This window comes from Phoenix dactylifera, chromosome 9 (genome assembly GCF_051530095.1).
Source record: "Phoenix dactylifera cultivar Ajwa chromosome 9, Ajwa_hap1_PhDact_Kaust_v1.1, whole genome shotgun sequence".
Taxonomy (NCBI): Eukaryota; Viridiplantae; Streptophyta; class Magnoliopsida; order Arecales; family Arecaceae; genus Phoenix; species Phoenix dactylifera.
The window spans coordinates 30412975-30435168 of NC_143198.1; the positions used below are offsets into that span (position 1 = coordinate 30412975).

Genomic DNA, 22194 nt, shown 5'->3' on the forward strand with positions numbered 1-22194 from the left:
GGGTTCAATAAATAGTATGACACTGAGGAGAGGTAAAATAGCATTATATAACTAGGATCCAGTCGATCTCATTTATGCAACTTCACATTAAAAATTTGGAAGTTTTTTGAAGAAAAAATCCTGTTGGATTAGAAAACTGTTAAGAGTTTTAAAGAAATAAGCGCCGACTCCCATCAAACAGAAGATATAGACTACAAAGCATTGATTTAATTACCGAATAACATTTTTTCATGACTGATGTTAAGTATGACACAACTTTACCTTTCGTTTTTGGTGATAGCAAAATTTACGACAAAAACTTAAAAGGCATCAGATCCCTTATCAATTTAAAGAACATGTTCCTTTGACATTTTCACCAAAGAGCCAGTGGCTTTATTCCATGATGTTGTGTTAGAGAAGGCAGTAAGCTACAGGAGAAAACGATCTTTGCAATACAAGATACTTTGTAGCTGTAGTCCGAATTTTCCCTGACTAGTGTCGATAAATTAATGAACCCTAATTCTATACTACAACCGCACTTCCTCCAAGTCTTTTTCTCCAGAATCAATACCAAAAGTCTATCCATGATCATGACCATGCCTCGATATGGAACCTACCAGCCTTCTCTAGTTGTCTGAGCCATCTTGCAGCTGATTCCTTTGAAATCCCACTTTCTTCTGAAATAATCTCTTCCAGGGTTGATGTCACATTGGCTGGCATATTTACGGAAGACCCTGCAATGTATATGGCAGCTCCAGCACTCAACAAACTCCATATCCTTGTTCTCTCTTCCTTCATCTTATGCTGCACATAGACCTTTTGGGGCTGATCTCTAGAGAAGGCAACAAAGAACCCTCCACCCTTCTCCTTCGACAGCACCCCATGATCTTGTGCATGAGATAACCAGAAATTATTGTATAGAAAATCATTTTCCTGATTCCTACAACCAAAGAAGAAGATGACTGGAGATGTTGACACAGTCACATTTTGCATTGCCCGTTCCTCCACAAATGCATGGAAAGGTGCACAACCCGTTCCTGGTCCAATGAGAATGAGAGGAAGAGATGGAGGAGGGGAAGGAAGGGCACCTCGATGGATCCAAGCAGGAATATAAACTCCTGTTTGAAATTTGTGAAATTTTAGCAATTCATTCAGAATCCTGTGTGATAGCAATTTCTCTACAATATCTACGGGCATGTACCTTTACTTTCATATGGATCAAGTGCAGCTAGCCATGACGAGCAGAGGCCACGTCGCTTCCTTTTGAAAGGAGTAATCCATGATACAATGCTCACAGTTAAGTGTACTTGGTTCGGATGAGCTGAAGGAGAAGAAGAGATGGAAAATGCTCTGGTTTTTAGTGGAGGAACCAGCTGCACCAACCATTCAAATGGCATCTGCACAGATGGAAAATCCTCTAGTACCTGCAACACAGGGCTAGCCATTTGTAAGAACTTGATGAGCTACGACAAACAGTGAAAGCAATATACAGCCCCTTGTTGTAATATAACACTCTTCATGCTTAACTAAATTCTTCAACAGAAACAGCAGAACTGTCTCCTTGAAATCAGACAGCTACGTAGAATCAAAATAAGCACGGCTGAAATTACAAAGTTGCCTACCTCCAAAACAGTTCTTCGTTCCTTCTGATTATACTGATATAGATCATCCCTCCCTTCAGGAGAAGCAAAATATTGAAGCCTTTCCTTTTCGTGTTCTGCCATTGCATAAAAGCTCATGACCTGAAATGCATGTACATTTAATGGCAATATTAACTGATAAAATATGACCAGGTCATGAAATCATTCTTACAAGTATGACAAAAGGGCCCAATAGATAGTAAGGCAATGTTATGATTAATTTTATACTTAATACTCGCATTCTTAAGAAAAAAAAAGAGCCTCTCATGGGATAAGGAGAAAAGCCCTGTTCCATCAACTTGGGATAAGGCTCAGAATTCTGTATCTATTAACATCTCTTTGGAATAACTCTCATAATAATGAATATGATAGCTTTGCAATTATGGATTCCTCTCTGATCTGAAATGTCACTTTGATAAAAATCACGAACAACCAATACGGTTAAACATACTACAAGCCATAAACAAACAATAGATAGGTTGCTTAGAAAAACAAGTTTCAATAACTTAACTTACTGAAGTTCAGGTTTAATAGGAATGGACTTTAGCAACATGCATGAGTATGTATCATTTTGCATCACAACATACTTCTCACTACCTAGGATGCATTGCAACACTGACCAATGCTGGGTAATACATAACCTCAAAGATATAGAGGTACAGATTGCGCTGTATATGCACCAATACTTGAAAACCTATATAGAGGAGTGCATGCACAACCAAGAAAACTTTGAATTGTTTCTTAAAACTGACATCCTCTTTGGCTACGAGTAACTTAGAGAATATTCTCCAGTGCTTAGAAGACAATGTTCTTCCCACTGTGTACATACAATTTGGGGCCTGGTATTAGCTGCACCTAAAAGCAATTATTGGACACTTAACCCTTGGCTTCTGAACTATGGGGAGTCCTTTGAAATCACATACAAAGCTAACCGAATGTCAAAGCTGACACCCGCTCAAAATCTGTCAATTGCAACATAAGAAACTAAATTCGTCGTGCTTTTACATGAAATGACGTAAAACTGATACTCAAAATGCAAGATTATGTAATGTATTTAAGAGGTCCTGGTGAAGCTTGACTGAGTGTAACATCATATTTTTCAATTCAATCCTCCTGATTCTCCATCTCTTGATAATATCTTGAGGCCACCACCTCCAATCCTCCTCCAGTTGGAGTCCATGGCTCATTGGCTTGACCCTCCCCTTACTAAGCCTTTTGAATTTGAGATACCACCTGATTGAACGTATGCTGATTGTAGAGAGCCGGCATGAGGAGACACCTTTGTCTCCACCCACCGAACAAACCCTAAAAATTGCAACGAACAGGTTCAACAGGAAAGCCAAAGTGAGACAAGGACAAAAACCCCTTAATCTATCCCCAAGAAGCGAACCCTGAACAATGATCGCTAGCTGAGTGAAAAATGGCAAACGTTAGGAAATTGGGAATGACCTAAGAAGACATGGATGGACGAGGGGAGAATTATTTGAAACAAGCATCGTGATTAAAAATCAGAACCTAAAAGATGGAACAAATCTTGATGTTTATTGTTCTTATTTGTAAGCATGTCTGAATCTAAAACCATATCTGAATTTGATTCGAATATGGATCTGGATCAAGTAAGATCCATAATCCATGCTCATATCCACAATCTAAAATCCTAAATATGTTTTGAAGTCTAATTTATGCAGAACTTAATCTTAAGCAAACCTCGGAACAGTCTTATATAGAATTTCATAGTTGACTAGTCCATAGGGCGCTACATGCAATAAACAAAAATTAGTCAAAAATATAAACTATATTCCTTCCGCTTTCTCTTCAACTTCTATTCTGCTACTTGCCTATTTGATTCACAAAGTTCTAATAAACTTAGCATGACATCAGAAAAGAAACTACGGCTTCTTCAGTAAAATCTTTTCAGTAACTATTTAAAATTATATTGGATTACAATATAACTAAATTTGTGCAAAATATTTCTTAGACTGCAATGTTTTCTTGATTTTTAAGTTAGACAGTTTCGCATTCATTGCATACAGACTAACAAATGGACAAGAAAAGACAATTTTTATGCATTTCTGATGAAGAGCTGCATGTTTTAGAGTTGACTGCAGTTTTCAAAATAAGATGTAAGTACTTAACATACAACTATCTTGCCTCAAAGAAATACCGTCGAGGGGAAGCTGATGCAACATCCATGGTCAGTGCCACGAAGTCTTTTAATTTGACAGGATGCGTCAGGCTTTTAACATGTGAATCAATAGATTGTTTCTCATTATCTCTGGGTTGGACCTGAAAGATTAAGAAGTTGTTAATCTTCTATACATTTACATGAATATGTAAAAAAGCAAAACAAATGGTAATCATTCAATTTATATCCTTAGATTTTTATCATAAAGACAACAAACTGAAAAGATGAGACACAAGTCACAATGTTAGACTATAAGATACGCTTAACACATGAGAGAACAAATACTACTGCAAGTTGGATGTTAATATTGTGAGAGCCAACAAACTTTATTCTTTCCTGATGGATAGAAATGTCTAGCATGTAATATGAACCTATGATGGTAAAACACACCTCAGTGTATGATGCAATATGAAAATTTTAACTGACTGAGAAAAAAAATATCACATACTGTGATGTAACAGTCTGGATTCAGGTTACAACGTTGTATGAATGCATCAACAGCAATAGGATCTGGACTTGGAAGAATCTCTGCAATATCACCAACTTGATAGTCCATACCCTAAGAAAAGTGTCAATAGCCAGATCTATATTTATCCAGAAATATATAAAAGAAAAACTTAGACCTGGATTGTGCATGGGAGGGTCAATTTTATATAGTATACTACAGTCTCAAAACAAACAACCCATTCAATCAGGATGGTACAAGTAAACTTACAAGTGATAAAGCTTCAAACTCAAAATGACGCACATCTCTATCATAGTCCACTTTGGTCAAACGTTGATTTGTTATCTATCAAATTATTCACAAGCAGTTCCATATATTAGAAACAGAACTTACATAATAGATACAACAATCATAAAAGTAGACATACTAAGAAGTAAAAATGTTGCTAGATACACAAATGGAGGGGGCAATATGACTTCATTTGTAGTTTTTTCCCTTAAAATGATATAAGCTTTTTTAAAAAAATATTTACCAGGAAAACTTCTTTCAAATGTATAATCATGTATTTTTTAAAAATAAAAAAAGAAGCATGACCATGTAAGTATATGAAAAACTAGCACCTAACCCCACAATTTTGTGCTCTCTTCCTTCTATATATTAATAGCATCTATGTTTATTCGTAATAAAACTTTTTATGTATACGTATACATGCACGCATGCATGTATGCATGCATAAAAGCAGACAGTTTGAGACTTTGAGTGTTCCTAAAGTGTAAATTTTTTGATTATGTCTCGGTTCAAAAATACTTGTGCGAGCCATTCAGATAGATTCCTACCATCTAAAATGATACAAAATATTCAACGTCAACTTTGGTTCACATGTGCGCTAAGTCGCACAGATTCTAGAGAATGGCTGCATCGACATGATGATATCTGCATCAAGTTTGCATGTTGCAACATTTCAGACTTCCTTATGGAATGAAAAAATACAACCTGCCAAACTCTATCTAGTAAGTGTGGTTTGAACACAATCACAGCAGCAGACAAACTCAAATAATGTTGAAACTGAAGCTCAAGAGAACTAAGTAACGCTCATTGAGCCCATAGGCTGACTCTTGGAACACCTCATTTGAACATCATATACTGGGGGATAAGCCAGCTCAGAGTTCTAAACAGCTACCAAAAAGTTGAATATGCCTAATCATGCAACCAAACGTACTCCAAACAGATCCAGGTAGGTCCAGTTGATCCATTGTGTTTCAAGTGATCCTCCTAGATCAGGGCACAATGATCTAAGAGACATCAGCAAGGTGCGAGTCTCAGATTTGTGTTGAAAGGTGAACAGAGAGGAATACTACTACAACAACTTGAATGGAAGTTGTAGCAAAGGATCCAAAACAGACCACAGCAACTGCACATGTATTCATTATGTGACAAATTCACAAAGTTTGTTAAAAAATACATAAAAAGGCATCACAAAGTTGAGATAAGGCTTGATGATTATGAACTTCTGTCTATGGTTTAATATCTTTCAAGAAAGAGCATACATAGTTTGATAGCATATCAAAGAGGGAAAGGGATCTGCTGTAGCTAAATTTGTTACTTTGCATATACGCCTAATAGTAATAGAAGATACTATTTGCATTAGATAAAAATAAACTGCATCCATATTAAAGAAAAAAAATGATCAATTAGGTAATTCATACCATCCGCAAGAAGTAATGTGGCTTATTATCATCACAGAAGCAGAATGCTGGAGACATGGAACGAGCACTCTCAATCATCTTCTCGGTACTCTTCGAATCTAACACATACAAGAGTCACATTTTGACAAACTCTTCAACTAATTCTACAGCCAAAATAATAACAGTTTTAGAAAGAAAATACCTGAGATGGTTGACATATGTGCTTCTACCTCATCAGCATTATGATATATAACTTGAAATTTCGAAGGATCCAAAGTTTTCATATGAGAATTCGAAATATCTGAAACTCTTGGTAAGATTGTTGGGTTCATTTGATTCAGCATGTTCCACAGAGATGACAGCCAAGGGTCAAAAGCACCTTCATATCTATAGAGAATGCATTCCAGGAGTCATTTTGACGTGCTTATGTAGTACTCCGCAGTGTTTTCAACCAACTCAGATGAAACAATCAACAACACTAACTTACTGATGTACAGATATCTTGCACCATTAAAAAAAAGTTTATCCAATAAAGATGCACTCACAAAATATCAAAAGAAGACTGAATAATGGACATTGAACATGAATCATATATCTGAAATAACACACTGCAGAACAGCATAAAATACACCATGAGAGAGTGTAAACTAGAGATATACCCTGAAGGGTGCTGGTCATCTCCCAAACCTTTTTCAATTATTGATTTTGCCCCAAGATCAGCAAGCCTTTTATCCAGCTTCTTTGCAGTAAACTGCAGCCAAAAAAAAAAAATACAAGTTTATCTAACAAATTTAAGAGACAATCAAGCAGTTTTGTAATTTGCTGACATAATATATACAGAATAAGGCCTACTTCATCGGATACAGGTTATAAATTGGTTAAAAAGGTATTTGAAAATGGCTTACTACAAACCCATGTCAAGAATGGATGCGATAGCATTGAATATATAGCCTAGGATTATTTCAAAAATATTTTGCTGGAGGGTCAAGCTTTGCTTGCTCTTGTATGAAGCTGAAATCTGAAAGTTATGATCCTGCCTTAATAGTCATCAATTAATCCCTCAGTCTCTTCAATGTAAGGAACAAAGGCATGATGGGAGCGTTACAACCAGATCAATAGTGAACAACCACCATTCCATACTCGAGCTATTCTTCTTGCCTTGTCCTTTCTTTATTCCTTAATCACTTTATAACCCAATCCCCTGTAACTTTAACAGATATCCATTTAAAAATTAAAAGATAATAACATATGCAATGTGCTTTCTGGGCTGACTAAGAGAATAAAAGTTCATCTTGATCCAATACTGACAAGTCAACTAAATATATCACAAGCTCAAAGTCAACAGATAAAATTGTTAATATAATTGTTACGAAATTGTATACATCATGTATATACACAAACAAATAAAGAAGACATGTTCAAAAAAGAGATTTCTACAACCATAAAACTGGCAGCCACAATAAGAGTATGATGCAAGATTGTGTTGCACCAACAAAATGGCAAAGAGAAAAATCAAGGCAAGAACAGCAGACCAACATGGAGCATGCACTAATCATGAAGTGCACTATGTCGAGGTATTTTTCACGTAATGGTGGTGTAAAAGAGGAAAAGACTTAACAGTCAAAAATAACAGTTTCTTCCACTGTAAACGTTTCCTAGCGATTAGTGACTTGACACAGATAGTTAAGCATGATTTTACGTGGCTATTCATGCAAATATTCATCATTCAGCTTGAATAGCGAGCCACGCACAATGTTTAACATGTCTGTGTAAAGCAAAACTGAAGCAAATGATTCATGATGCAACTAAAAATGATGGGCTTCAAAAATTCAACAATAATGTGTTAAAAGATTAGTAGTGATTACGTTGTATTTCTGGTATCCGGAGTCACCCAGTCCAAAAACCGCGTAGTGAAGACCTTCCAGCCACCTATTGCTGAGATTTCTCTGCAAAAGAGACCTCCAGAACACCTAGAAAAAGCAAATCCAGTCACAGCCAACAAATGAAACAATTCACAATAAATAAATGAAGACCAACCTTCATGGAATCCGGTGCATCACCCTGACCAGTAGTCGACACGACAAAAATCACCGTCTTCTCATCCCGTAAACGACTCTGCAAGAATTTAAAAAAAAAAGAAAGAAAAGAAAAGAAGAAAAACTGTAATAATTGCATCGAAAATTGGGGAAAAATTTTGACTCGATTTTGTAATTGCTAATAAAACTAGCGTTTGTTTGTCTCTAATTTCAGTTAAACGGATAAATAAAAGAATAAGAGGGGGCAGAGTGAAATCTAACGGCGTCGAAGCGGTCCATGGAGAGGACGGTGACGGAAGGGCAGCCGCCGCGCTCGGCCTCCCTCCCGACGCGCTCCGCTGCGTCCATGGCGTTGCCGGTCTGGGAGGCGTAGAGCACCAGAAGACGACTCGGCTTCTCTTCCATCGCCTTCGCCATTCGAGAACTGAAAGGGGGAGGGAAGGAGCAAGGAAAGGGTTTTGGCCGTGGCTTTATTTTTGTCTGCCAGGTTGCAGTATCAGCCGTTTGATATCAATCTAATGGCCAGCAGATTTGTTAGAACATGGTGGCGGAGGGGTTCCAGATCCGGCGGCTGGGGACGGAGACCGCGACGGAGAGTGCGGGCGAGGCCGCCGGGGTGAAGGCGGACGGCAATAGTGAGGTCGGGGGAAGATCGGACGGCGGCATCGTGCTGTCCGGGCGGAGCTTCCTGAAGGGGATCCAAGTCCATGGATCAGAATTCAAAGCATAAAGTTCTCGTGGACTTCCCAGAGCCACCGGTAGAGTTAGAAGTGGGCCCATGCTCCGGCCCACCAAAGTTCAAGTTAGATTTGGACCTGAACGATGTCAGGCTAGGCTCCGGTCGATGTTTAGCCCGGTCCGATCCAACCAAAGCCCAAGCCTCTAAGCGGCCCAAAGACCGGGATGGGCTTTGTTAATATTAAAATTAGGGGTTTTTTTTATATAAATACCCTCCTCAATATCGAATTTTACATGAATACCATTCCAAAATTGATATTTGCATGAATACCCTCATTAAAACTATTCTACCCATTTTTTATCTTTATTTTTGCATTTGTACCCATGCAATCTAACGCCGTTAAAAAATTAGCAATTGGTGTCGGCCACCCCATACTCAGGGCATCTAGAGGTTGGTTTCCAGTTGCCGCAAGATTCAGATTGCCCATATGTTCCGAGAGGCGAACAAGGCTGCAGATTGGGTTGCCTCTTTTGTGGCCCATCATTTAGGAGATGTTTTATAGACTGAGATTGATGTTGCCTCCTACCTTTATGTCATTTTATTTCTCTTGATACTAAGGATAGCACTCATGCTAGATTGACGTGAGCTACTGGTGTACCAAAAAAATTTAACAGTTTTAAATTTAAATAACTAAAATATTCTTAATAGGTAGATATGCGGAAAAAAAAATTATAAGACAATCGTAATGGAGGACACAACAAATAATTTTAAAATTTTATTTTATTTTTAATTGAAATAAATATAGTTTTTATTAATGGTGTTAGAAGAATCGTTGTATTAGAAGTGTTTATGCAAAAAAAGTATTTTACAATAATATAGAAGTAAATATAAATTTTAAGTAGGTATCCGTGCAAATTTAAATTTTTAGAAAGTATTTATGTAAAAAAAAAAAAAAAGACGGCGTTGCCCGTACTAGCTTCAAATTCAGAGGCTGCGCATACCAGGAGAAAGAATACGTGAAGTCTGGGCAGCTGCGCTACTCGCTGGCAGATGCATCACTCAGGGCTCGTTTGGTTCGCGGGAAAAGAAGGGAGGAAAGTGTGGTCAACGGAAAAGTAATGAGATGCCTCTTGTTTGGTTGGAGTTTTCAAAGGAGAGAGGAGGGAAAGTTATATTCCCATGGGAATGTGATTCCCACATTTCATGGGAAAGTCTTTCCCATGAGAAACATGGGAAAGTTACTTTCCCATGAGGCGGGAATCACTCCATTTTTACTTTTTTCCAAAAAGTCCCTTCAGCATTAAAGAAGCATTAAAGAGGCATTAAAAACCTAATTTTTATTAAGGGCATAATAGGAATTATATATAACTTTCCTAGGAAAGTGGATGGCCAACCAAACATAAGCACTTTGGAAATTTGTCACTTTCCCATGGTCAACCAAACATGCCAAAAGTACTTTCTTAGGCATCCTCTTCCTAGGAATTTGTTTCCCAGGAATCATATTCCTAGGAAGGAAAATGCTTCCCGCGAACCAAACGAGCCCTCAATGCTTTTGGTTCCGATAACTCATGTGATCTCATGGTCAAATTGCAAGGTATGCTTAACGTATTAAAGGCCACTACATTGTGCAACACAGAAATATTTAAGAGCATACACGGATAGACTGATGTATATCCTTGGAAACCAACAAAGATGCTCTGAGTTTTTACTCATATCCTTCCCACCCGTAGCACGCCGGCCGTTTTTACTCATATCCTTCCCACCTGTTGCCCGGCTCGGTTATCTTTCTGGGCTCTCGACCTGAATCTCCGTGTGAATAGGTATGATATGACTAAGCTCCGCCGCTTGCACACGGGCACTCTCCACTACAAGTTTCGGTGACATACTGCATTCGCCAAAGGTACGAACGTTCCTAGCCAGCCAAATATGGTAAAACGTACAAATCGCTTGGGCCGCCTCCTGGCGAAGCAGTGGGGACTCCGAACGTCGGCGCATGGCTTGTAAAAACTGGTCCCTTCAGCCCCGAACCTCCAGCGGGATTGCTGCCAATCGCCAAGTTGCCCTAGCCCATGTGCACTAAAACAAGGCATGGTCTACTGTTTTGTCCACACCATAATTCTTATATACCGGGGGAATTCTCAGTCCTCGTCCACTAAGTACTACTCTCATCGGAAGACAGTCTCAGACTAACTTCCAGAGAAACAGGGCTACTCTCGGGTGGAGTTTCAAGCGCCAGATCTAGATGCAGTCTGGCCCAGACTCATACTACCATTGGAGAATACATGAGAGATCGCCTACCGTGACGCTGGCCCAGGGCCCTCTTACGTTGCTATCAGCACAACAATAAAAGAAATTTTCAACTGATTTATTCCTGAAGGATCCGGAGGCTGCTGGGCTGACACGGCGGTGGGGTCGAACTCCTAAATGGCCTGAAAGAGAGGTGGGCCTCCTACAGTCGCCCAACTGTGGAAGCACACCCTTTTCCAAGAAAGCTAGAACCCACTATAAGGGCAAGTGGTGAGGTGCACATTTGATGGAAGGATGGATTGGATAAAGATTTGTTTGAGATCACGTTGAGAAGGAGTGGTGCATCAAACGTAATCTAGATGGATCCCCGCTTAAGGACCATTAAGATCGTGCTATGACCAAGAGAGCTCATGGTGGGTCCTGGGTGGGAGTGGGCATCCCCCATTCCCTTCTCATGGATAAGACCTAAAAGGAGGTTGGCGCTGAATCAGTGGTGATCACGACTAACACGTAGAGAATTGTTGTGGTTTGCCACTATTGAGGACTAGCGTTAGGTAGCTGTCACCAGAAAGCCTTGTTATCCATGTAACATGACTTTTTTTATCCATTCTACAAGCGCAGAAGGCCTTCGGCAGAAATTGTAGTTTAGGTTCATCACGCAAGAAATGTTGCGATAGTTAGGAAGAATAATATTTATACACTTCGATCTATTGACCTATATCCACAGACAAAGATAATATAAAAGCTTTACGATAAAAAAAATAAAGATTATAAAGTGCAAGATTATTACACAAATTTTAGCTATTAATACATCTGATCTCTGGGTACTCAATTGCCCTTTTTCTTTTGATATTACAATAAATATTTATAATAGAGTAAATTGATTTAGACTCAAATTGATATTTCTATAATAATTAGATTAGGCCAATATATAGGCGGCGTCCTAAGTCGGCAAAGATTTGAACTGGTATCCTATCAACCTTTTAGAACTGAAAAGGTAACAAGACTGGAAAGAGATAGAAAATACAAATCATCGGTTGGCATGTGATGCCGCATTTGGTTCTCTAAGATGCCATATAAGAACCTACTTAGCCTTGTTTAGGGGAGCTTTTGAAGGGCCAAAAAGAACTTTTAGATAAAATAGGAGTGTTTGGTAAAAATTTCAGGAAGCTGTTTTAGCTTTTCTAAAAAGCTAAAAATAGTTTTTTGGAGGAAGCTCTATTTTGGAGCTTTTCGAAAAAGCACTTTTAGATCCGGTCGGAAAGTTATTTTTTTGCCCAAAATACCTGTGATAATATATAACAATTATACAAAATGTCCCTTTATAATCCTGAAAATCTGCTAGAAAATTTATTACAGAGATAAATGGTCATCAGGAGGGTAAAAAGTTAATTTACACGAATAATTATAATATTTTATACCTTTATTATTGTATTATACTATAAATATAATATTATGTTACATTATATCATAATACATTAATATGTTATATTAAATAATTTAATATTATGTTATATTAAGAAAAAAATAATTTATACTAATAATTATAATATTTTATATCTTTATTATTATATTATACTATATATATATTACATTATATCATATATGTTATGTTAAATAATTTAATATTATATTAAATTATTATGCTATAGTAAACAATATTATATTTTATTATGCTCTCTTGTATAATACTATATATTATACTTTATGGTCATTTTGTCCTACGAAAAGTATTTCTTCAGTTTGTTTACCAAACATATGTTAAAGTATCACAACACTTTAGAAATATAGCTATCGAACAACAAATAACATTTTATAAAAACTCTACTTCCAAAAGCTCTACTTCTGAAAACTCTACTGCCAACAACTCCTTCAAATATGGTTTGAAGCTCACAGCTGCTTTTTATATACTCTGTTGCATCCCATGCTCTAAATGCAGTTCCTTGATTAAATCCATCCAGGGGTGGTCATTTGTACCTGGACAGAATAATCCAAAGAGAATAATAAGAAGCTAGCCCCATGTTATCATCCTCTCGAGCAACAGAACAACAGAATAGCTTGGCCCATACTATTAAAATAATGTCTTCCAGGTTCGACCAAGACGACATGCGCACGCGCCGCGGTGCCGTAGCGGACGCGCCCGCGCTGGCTGCATCACCCCTCGCGCCTGCTCTCCCCGTCGCCCTCGTGGAAGGATTCGTCAAACAGGGCCGGTCCCCCACCCCCAAAACTCCAGACGCGGGTTTCAGTACGACTCCCACGCCCCGTTTCATCACCCTGTTTTTTTTTTTTGCTTTTGTTCATCACCCTGTTTTGGCTGACGAATATGTTGAGGAAATCCCCTTTTGGATTGCGTTTTGATGCGATGGATCGACGAGTATTTTGATTTGATCCTATCCAGTATCCAATTTATATAAACATATATATGTCCTGTCACGCGAAACAGACCTTGACCTGTTCGTTTTTGCTGGACCTTTTTTATGATTTGGACTCGGTGCACCCAATCAAATCAGCATTCGGGTCCCGGTCCCCCACCACTTCCGCTCCCGAGTCGTCCGTTCACGGGCACGTATCGGCCGACGGCATCGCGCGGTCCTTCCCAGCCCCGACGTCCCTCGCTGTGGCCCTGCGGCGCAGTTTATTTTTATTTCTATATTTATTTAAAATAAAATCTATATGAATATTAAAATAGTTTTCATCTTATTTTTTGCTAAAGATTTTATATAAATAAATAAAGGACTCAAATCTTTGATCGTGTGGGTAAAGTAGGAAAGATGATGGAGGTTGCGGGCGGTGAAACACGGTCTCGTGCATGGTAAAAGTTAGTATTACATTGCTAGTATAGATTTTATGACATATTTCAGAAGCTTGTGATATAAATACTGTAGATTTATCCTTTTGATATTAATAAGTGTTTAGTTACATATCTAAAGGAAGCTTCTTTTTTTTTTTTTTTCATAACTGTGCAAACCTCTCCGGCAGTACATGTTCTAGAGAGACAGAAAGGGATTTAGTTTGTTTTTTATTAATTGGCGGTGCACGAACGAGGGGGTGCGCGTGGATTGTGAGGTCGTAAACGACTCTGTTTTTTTTTTTAAAAAAAAAGAGAGAGATAGCGAAGGAAAAACGAAAAAAAAAACATTTTCTCACTCCTCTGACATTTTCACAAAGTCAGGTTGCGTAGAAAAAGCGGCGTTTCAGTCATGGGATAGCGGTTTTGGATTTTGGAGATCCATCACCGCTCACATCTTGCACCGCCGTGACAGCCACCAAACCCATTTATATAAATTCCCACACCCCGCTCCTCTCTTTATGCTAAAAACTCCATCCCAAGCTTTCCTCTTCCCTTCGCTCCAGCCTTCAGTGAAGTCCCAGGCTTCCCTCTCTAATGCCCAAATAAAGCTGCATTGAAGTCCCAACAAGTCGTTCAGCAATCCAAATCCATGGACGTCGACAACTGGGATCTACAGGCAGTAGTAAGGGGATGCTGTTTGACAAGACCATCAACAGATCCCTTCTCTTCCTTCCCCCCTCTTGTCCTAAAGGAGGAGCAGGTAGATGGAGGAAAGGACATTCTTTTTGACTTTCCAGACATCATGGACACAGAAACCTCTTTCCATGAGTTGGAGGAGCTCTGCAAGCCCTTCTTCCTCAAACCCCATCAGCAACCATTACGGCAGCAACCATCCCTGCTCTCCCCCCAGCTTAGTAGTCCTTCCCAACAACAGCCGAGGCTGCCTCAACGGCCAGTAACTGACACCCCTCGTTCCAAAAAAAGGTAAATCTTTCCTCTCTCCACACTGTGTCTTCTCTTTAAGCAAATAACAAAGGAGAAATCTTTTATCTAAATCTAATGTATCTGAGAAATAAGAAACAGGAAGAACCAGCAGAAGAGGGTGGTTTGCCATGTCCCCGCCGACGGCCTCCCTTGTGACCTGTGGGCTTGGCGTAAATACGGCCAGAAACCTATAAAAGGCTCTCCCTATCCCCGGTATAGACTATATAACTCCGCTTCTTCTCTTCCGTTTGTTTTTTCTCATTAGTCTTAAAGATTCTAACTTGGAGGGAGAACAGGGGATATTACAGGTGCAGCAGCTCGAAAGGGTGCTTGGCGAGGAAGCAGGTGGAGAAGAGCCAGAGTGACCCGGCGATGCTCGTCGTTACCTACACAGCCGAGCACAACCACCCCCTCCCTACCCACCGCAACTCCCTCGCCGGCTGCACCCGCCAGAAGCTGCCCCCTCCCTCGTCGCTTGTCTCCACCTCTCCGTCCGCCTCCGTTAGCGACCGGATGACACCCTCCATCCCCGCGTCGTCGTCCGTGAAGGACGAGCTCCTCCGGCAGTGGAAGGACATGGAGGAGGAGGAGGAGGAGGAAGTGGAGGAGATGTTGACGGTGGGAGACATCGAGATGGCGCGAGAGGAGGACGTGGTCTTCTTGGGGGTGGAGGGGCTGGTGGAGGGCACGGACGTCGGCGCCGCCAAGTTGCCGGCCCTCTCGGGCTTCTACGCCGACGGAGGTGGCCTCGCGGAGTATTTCTTCGCCACCTGGCTGGCCTCCAGCAACGCAGCAGCCGCAGCTGGTGGGAGTTGACATATGAGGCTGAAACTAGAGCATCTGAGCCGTCCATTTCTGTTTGGTGTACTTAATAGCCGGTCCTTTCATTGGCCGGATTATAACTTTTGGTCCTGTTTGAAACTTCCACTAGCATCCTAAATTCTAAAATTTCTTTAATTTCGAATTCCTAGCGGCTGTGCCTACTTTTTCTTTAAGTATGTATACCCGTCCAAGGATAACATAACTAAAGAGTATAACTGTGCGGAAAAATAAAAAAAAAAATATGCAAAAAAAATATAAATGTGTGCAAGAGTAAAAATTAAATGATAATAGTTAGGGAACCGCATGTTAAAGTCCAGTGGTAGAAAAGATTTAATATTTTGTCAAATTTATAATGCTGATTCTATCTGTATATTTTTGACTTTTTGATGTGTGGAGACTGGAGAAAGATATCTAATGGGAGTAGCAGCAAGACAAAAAGAAGGGAGTGTCAACAATAACTCAATATCTTGTGATGTTCTCCTATTATTTAATACCTCAAAAGTCTGGCTACAATGTAAGGCTAGGTATTTTTCAAAAGTCAAAGGTGACCCGGTGTAATCTTATCTCCACTTCCACCAATATTTCTTCCTTGCAATATTTATGCCGTATATATCAAAAGATGAGTCATATATACACTGTTGAATGTTTACTGCTAATGAATTGAGATTTGTCACAAAAAGCCTAAATTTAATTCTCTGAGTCTTGGCTAGTGCATCCCTAATAAGTATTTCATAATAGACAATAATAGTGCGTCTGAGTCTCTTTCTCTCTAAAATCCTTCTTCACCTCGCATGATAAAATCATTTTATGCTACTAAATAATGGATTGCTCCATAATAGATGGCTAAACTTTTAGTTGCTTACCAATCTGACGGATTATATAGCAGTACTAAATTATAAAGGATCGCAAGCTCCACTCAATAATCTGGTATTTCTGGACAGGTCCATGTCCACTTTGAAAAGAATGATCTACATAATCCCATAATTTGCAAGAACGGACTTGGAGAGAAGAAGATGAAAGAAAGGGACTTCTTGTATAGATAGCAGCTCTTCTTGTGAATCCATTGTGCGATTCTGTCACTCTTTTATTAGATTTTTTCCATATCCAGTTGTCATAATCTAGCCGCGAGAGAGCTTGGCTGGTTGATGCAGGCTTGTAGATATACAAAGAATATTCTTTTTATGGTCATACAAACTCTCCGCTGGAAAATAGAACTATCGACCATGACTCATCCGCGGATGAGAAATCCTGGCACGATCCAAACAGTGGCTGGTTTCACGCACGAGCCGAATCTGGAAGGAAGGAGGTGGCTCGAGCGGGTTCGGTGCGTCCTCCGCCGGTCAAAGGACCAGAAGGTGGCGGTGGTTTCTGACGCCGTGGAAGTGGAGCTGACAACCCACGTGGCACAAGGCTGGCCGCTGTCTGAAAGACGTGCAGCCGTTGCTTTTACGGATGGGTACGGATCTCACCGGGATGACTGGTTTTGATTGTACGGAGGCTTTTGGCAAACGCGAGGCAGCATTTTGCTTATCCGGTTATCCCCGAAACGAACAAATCACTCCATAATTAGTTGAATAAGTGCTCCGTTAGCTGCATGGCTTTATTCCCCACCTTGTGAGACGCGGAGATGACCAAAATAATGATTTGTGCCTTATTGGTTTGATCTGATCATGCTGGATTTGATCCATTTATTTTGGCATATAAGCATATGGTCTGTAAGCACTGGCATCTAACTAGAGGAATAGCTCGCATGACGTGGGATGTTACATTATAGCACTGTATTGTGCCATTTGGACTTGCATGACTGGTATTTTAATTGTTAACACTATGCTTGCTGCTATTCTCAGGTTGTTCTCGGAGGAACAGCGTTCCTATTTTCAGGAGAAACACTGATGGTCCTCCACGTTATTAAACGGCACGACACGGTCTCCTAAGATCTGGTTCATTCCAGGAGCAAGGTGTAGCTCATGGCCACAAGAGCAAAACCTAGATTCTAGGTTTATTTGACTTGCTGATGTCTACTTCGAGTAACAAGTAGAGTGGTCCTTTTTTTGTGGCAGAATATTCGGGCCATGACGAGCGGCGATATGATTTTTCAAGCCAAACATATGTTCAGAAAGGCAAACAGTGTCGCAGACTCGATGGTTTCGTACGTCGTCGGTCATTTCAAGAGCACCCCGTGGGTTGGAAAAAGAAAAGTTGCCTAGAGCAATTCGGAACTTGCTGTTTTTTTTATCTTATTGGATGTATTCGTATTAGACCTGCATTGTATGAATCATCCATTTTTTTTTAAAAAAAAGGAGGGAAAAAAATTTCAGGTTTATCTTAAGAGTTTAATGGGCCGTTCTTTCTTCTTGTTTTCAGAGAGAAAAAGGCCCATTAGATAACGAGCCATGGCACAAGGTTAGCCCACTGCCAACCCCCATGACTTGCCCAAGTCACAATGAAGATGGAATTCAAACCTAGATTTCTGATACCACCATCGAAAGATCTCATGAATAGACTAAGCTGGAGCCTTACAAAATTAATAGGTCTCTAACCATTGAAACATAATGCAACATCGCCTGCCATGATTAGCTAACGTATACTTTATATAAAGTGAAATGACAGCAGCAAAAAGTTTGCAAGATACTAGACATTTCAGATTCTAACACAGCGAAGGCACAGTTTGTATTGCGCTCCACTACCACCACGGTGGCTCTATACATGATGCTTGATGCCTCAGTTAAAAGTTAAGCAGATGTTCCACGAAATACTCCAGTTGTTCAGTGCCCCTGCACCTGAAAGGTACTAAACTGCAATCAAAGGAGTTTGCTTACACTTCCTATGCAATACCCTCATGCAACCAATCTCAAAGAAGATACATCTAGGACTATCATTAAATCATCAGCAGGCAACTTAAATTCCTGGTATTCGCTAGCACAAATAGCACTTGACAGTATATACACAATTGGTAAAGATAATATGAAAATTCTAGGAAAAAAGCAATATACTTTAGTTTCAAATCTTAATCTACTCCACAAGCAAGCAACATAGTTTTGTTACAGTACAAGTCAACAACATATTTCAGTGAAAGCCTGATAAGTTATTCTTTGTCTCTGCACCAAGGAGCATTCTTCCTTCAGCACAACTGAAGCAACATCCAGAGAACATTAATCCAGTTGCTTCTGTACCATGTGGGTCTGACTTACCATAAAGTGAAAGAGATCGGATAAGAATCACATAGTTAATGAGACTTCAACCTCTACATCTGCCCCATGGTTCCTTCCTTGGAGATTCTAACAGATCCGGAAGAGAAACTGAGGTCATGGTACTCTTTCAGACGGCAATTACCATAGGCCAGTATCCCATGCAATATGTAACATAACTGAACTGGCATTGCAAAAGCTTATCTCCCCAAAATGGAACACACCTGAAATCACTTACAGGCCAGGGGACCTCATACCAAGAAAAAATGCTGAAATTTGAGTATCCAAATTTCTCGTCCACCATGTGGAACTTGGACACTGTATCTGCTAAAGATGAAATCATAAGATTTCAGGTAGCCTCTGCAGCCGGCAGGTGGCCTCAGCTGCAGATACTTGTGGTCAACCATAAAAACAGACAACCCTTAGATACAAAAACGAAAACCAGTTATGCTCTTAAGCCCATCTGCGACCAGTGGGAGCTTAACATAATAGACATACTCCATAGCATCTCTCTCCCTCACACACATGCTCATCCATGGTAGAAATTGTTTCTCTGTTTTCCATGACAGATGAGCTCAGTTCAATGAAAACAACCTCCAAAGTACCTATGCTCTATAAAAGTGGAGGACCGCTTCTGGTCAAGACTATTTTTGTGAGATATCAACCCCCTTCCCATTCACAAAACGTCTCAGCCTCTCCATCTCACCTATAGCTGATAACCATTCTGTAAGAATATCCATAGTTACGTAATCAGGATTGCATCCTTCTTGTCTCATTCGATCCATCAGCTGAAAGGCTTCATCCGACATATTCCTGTCACGAAGACCCTTAAACATGGCATTATACGTTATAACATCAGGAGGTACGCCTTTCTTTTGCATCTCATCCATAAGAGAAATTGCAATATCAATCTTCCTATCCTTGCAGAGAGAATCAATAAGACTGTTGTATATCACAGTGTTTGGGGGCACTCCAGCAGCATCCATGTTCTGAAAAATCTTCGAGGCCTCATCAAGATTGCCAGCCTTACAGTAACCATGGATTAGGGCGCCGTAAGTGACCACGGAGGGCTTGCAGCCATCATTGACCATCTTGTTCAACAACTGACCCACAGTTGGAAAATCCCCGGCTTTGCATGAAGCGGCAATCAAGGTGTTGTAAGTGAAGACATCAGGTCTAAGTCCAGCCTCCTGCATTTCCCGGAGCACCTCACGCGCCTTATCTAGCTTCTTCTTCTTACAGAACCCACTAATCAAAATATTGTAGCTTTTGGTATCAAGTTGGAAGCCATTCTTTTTCATGGATGATGCGACAGAGCATGCATCCTCCAACCTGCCAACCTGGCTCAATCCAGATATCAGCGTAAAATATACAACCGAATCTGGAGAATGTCCTTCGCTAACCATCTCATCAAACAAATCCATGGCTTTGCCCACATTGTTTGAATGGAGGAAAGCACTAATCAGAGTGCTATAAGTGACGGCATTGCCTCTGACATCGGCCCAAGTGTGACGCTTCTGTCGAAAGAAGTCAAGGGCACTGCCAAGCCTGCCATGCCGGCACATCCCAGACACAAGAGTGTTCAGCGTGACCACACTGGGAGGAACGCCTTCTCGCTCCATTCGGGCCACCAATTCATGTGCCATGTCCATCTCGCCGGCCTTGCAGAGACCATCAATAAGGCTATTATACGTGACAGTATTGGCGCTACACCCATGTCGGATGCTCATCCGGTCAAGCAGTGCCATCGCATCATCCGGCCTGCCGACCTTGCAGAGCCCATCGATGATGGTGTTGAAGGTGACCGTATCGGGGCTCACCTCCGAGTCAGGCCTTGTCATTACGTCGAGCACCTGCAGTGCCTCATCCACGCGGCGGGACTTGACCAGATGATTGATAAGGATCCCAAAAGTGACAACATTGGGGCGAACGCCCATATCCTTCATCTCGGAGAAGAGTAGATTCATCTTTTGGAATTCCCGGTCTCTGGCGAGGCCGGCCAGGAGAGCATTGCACACCGGGGTCTCGATGGCACCACCGGCGTCCTTCACAGCGCGAACAAAATCCCAAGCCCTGGCTGTGCCGCCGCCGTAGCAGAGCTTGTTGACTAGTTCTGTGAATCGGAAGGCATCGGATCGAAAAATTCCCATCACGGCCATCTGGACAACGAAGTGAAGAGATTCGTCCTCCACCGGCTGGCTTCGTTTGGAGAGATTGGAGAATAATATCGAACAGGTGATGCGGTCGGGTCGGCAAGTGGAATCCGGACGGAGCATGTGGCGGAGGAGGGCCAAGGCTTCGGCTCGGTGGCCGGGTTCGCCGGAGCGGAGGAGGGAGCGGAGGAGGTCGTTGCAGAGGGGGGTGCGGCGGAGGGAAGGGTCGAGGGAGCGGAAGGCGAGGAGGGCGTCGGAGGCCGTCTGGGAGGCAGCGAGGGAGCGTAGGCAGTGATCCTCGCCGTGGTGGCCGCTGCGGCCGCCGTCGCCAGCCGTCGCGGGGGCTGCGCTTGCGGCGGCGGCGGCGGCGGCGGAGGCATGGCGGGAGGGTGAGAGGCGGCGCAAGAGCACCGTTAAAGACTGGTTCTTTATCACTCTCCGCCCGGTCGACATGAGGTGGGTTTGAAACTGATAGGAGGGAGGGGATGGCGGCGGAGTGAAGCGGCGCTCTCAGTTCGATCAATACCTTGGACGTCAAGCTGATCGTGGGCCTGGTTCTTCAAGAATGGCCTGGTTTACCACCGATTCAATACCTTGGACGTCAAGCTGATCGTGGGCCGGGCTCGGACACAGAAAATGCCAAACACTATAAAGATAAAAATATCCGAAATCAAATTCAAATTAGAAAATTATTTGTATTAACTTTCTTTTTTTGAGGTCTGAACTAGTCCAGGAGAGCTTCGTGCTAGGACAAGTTAAAACCCACACAAGGGAACGTTGCATGGAAATCCAAATAAATTGCTATTATCACAATTTAGTTTAAGTTTTTGGAAGTGAACTAGTCCCGTCATGCCAGCTGCTAAACCGGACTTTTTGGTTCAGCTTATATTAATTTTTTAAAATTAGTTTTGGTTTGAAAAAGTTTTAAACTCAAAAAAATTTGATTTGATTTTAGTTTGAGTTTTTGAAAAATCAATTCAAACCAACCCAACCCATAAATATCTCTACATATAAATTTTAATTTTATTTTTTTATATTTTTTTTTATAAAATAGAATTTATATGTTTAAACTAAGTATAATTAATTTATTTTAATTCATTGAATATCAACTCTATGTATAATGGAAATTTTGCATATTTAAACTCAACCCAGCCCATTTAGTCCAACCTATTGAATACCAATCAAATAAGCCGAACCGGATCAAAGCAAACTTTTAAGATCAACTCTAATTTTTATAGATGGTTAGCTCCATCACGATTTCGGTTTTAGAAAATCGATTTAAATCGATTCAGTTTTGGGTTTAGCTCTAAACTGACCAGATCCAATCCATGCACACCCCTATCAGCTGCCGGGACTA

General features: G+C 40.8%; 3 protein-coding genes across 4 annotated transcripts; 1 reads left to right on the plus strand and 2 right to left on the minus strand.

Annotated features, from left to right (window-relative positions):
• Positions 1-349: 349 nt before the first annotated feature.
• On the minus strand, positions 350-8689 carry LOC103708995 (Flavodoxin family protein). 2 transcript variants are annotated; one of them, XM_008794131.4, is made up of 12 exons: positions 8232-8689; positions 7972-8049; positions 7800-7904; positions 6594-6685; positions 6137-6321; positions 5956-6053; positions 4520-4594; positions 4253-4363; positions 3771-3905; positions 1602-1721; positions 1181-1403; positions 350-1097 (listed from the first exon to the last, which is right to left on the minus strand). In XM_008794131.4, the coding sequence occupies exons 1-12, from the start codon at positions 8385-8387 to the stop codon at positions 568-570; spliced, it is 1908 nt and encodes a 635-aa protein (XP_008792353.3). In that variant the 5' UTR covers positions 8388-8689; the 3' UTR covers positions 350-567. The 2 variants fall into 2 exon arrangements, with proteins under 2 accessions (XP_008792353.3, XP_088561069.2); XM_088704943.2 differs by lacking the exons at positions 4253-4363; positions 4520-4594 and having other exon boundaries at positions 8232-8684.
• A 5442-nt stretch (positions 8690-14131) lies between these two features.
• On the plus strand, positions 14132-15638 carry LOC103709031 (WRKY transcription factor 22-like). Its single transcript, XM_008794185.6, has 3 exons — positions 14132-14674; positions 14774-14887; positions 14971-15638. The coding sequence occupies exons 1-3, from the start codon at positions 14340-14342 to the stop codon at positions 15488-15490; spliced, it is 969 nt and encodes a 322-aa protein (XP_008792407.3). The 5' UTR covers positions 14132-14339; the 3' UTR covers positions 15491-15638.
• Positions 15639-18371: 2733 nt separating this feature from the next.
• LOC103709032 (uncharacterized) lies at positions 18372-21407 on the minus strand. The gene has a single exon (XM_008794186.5). It carries the CDS (start codon positions 21288-21290, stop codon positions 19329-19331), a length of 1962 nt encoding a protein of 653 aa, XP_008792408.4. The 5' UTR covers positions 21291-21407; the 3' UTR covers positions 18372-19328.
• Between the last annotated feature and the right edge of the window lie 787 nt (positions 21408-22194).

Bases quoted from the DNA above. Each gene is read 5' to 3' on its own strand.
- LOC103709032 (XM_008794186.5), bottom strand. From the start codon at position 21,290: ATGTCGACCGGGCGGAGAGTGATAAAGAACCAGTCTTTAACGGTGCTC.
- LOC103708995 (XM_008794131.4), bottom strand. From the start codon at position 8,387: ATGGCGAAGGCGATGGAAGAGAAGCCGAGTCGTCTTCTGGTGCTCTAC. The intron at 7,905-7,971 runs GTTGGTCTTCAT...TGCTTTTTCTAG, and splicing joins ATGCACCGGATTCCATGAAG to GTGTTCTGGAGGTCTCTTTT. The intron at 4,595-5,955 runs GTATGAATTACC...ATAATTTGATAG, and splicing joins CACATTACTTCTTGCGGATG to ATAACAAATCAACGTTTGAC.
- LOC103709031 (XM_008794185.6), top strand. From the start codon at position 14,340: ATGGACGTCGACAACTGGGATCTACAGGCAGTAGTAAGGGGATGCTGT. The intron at 14,675-14,773 runs GTAAATCTTTCC...AATAAGAAACAG, and splicing joins ACCCCTCGTTCCAAAAAAAG to GAAGAACCAGCAGAAGAGGG. The intron at 14,888-14,970 runs GTATAGACTATA...GAGGGAGAACAG, and splicing joins AAAGGCTCTCCCTATCCCCG to GGGATATTACAGGTGCAGCA.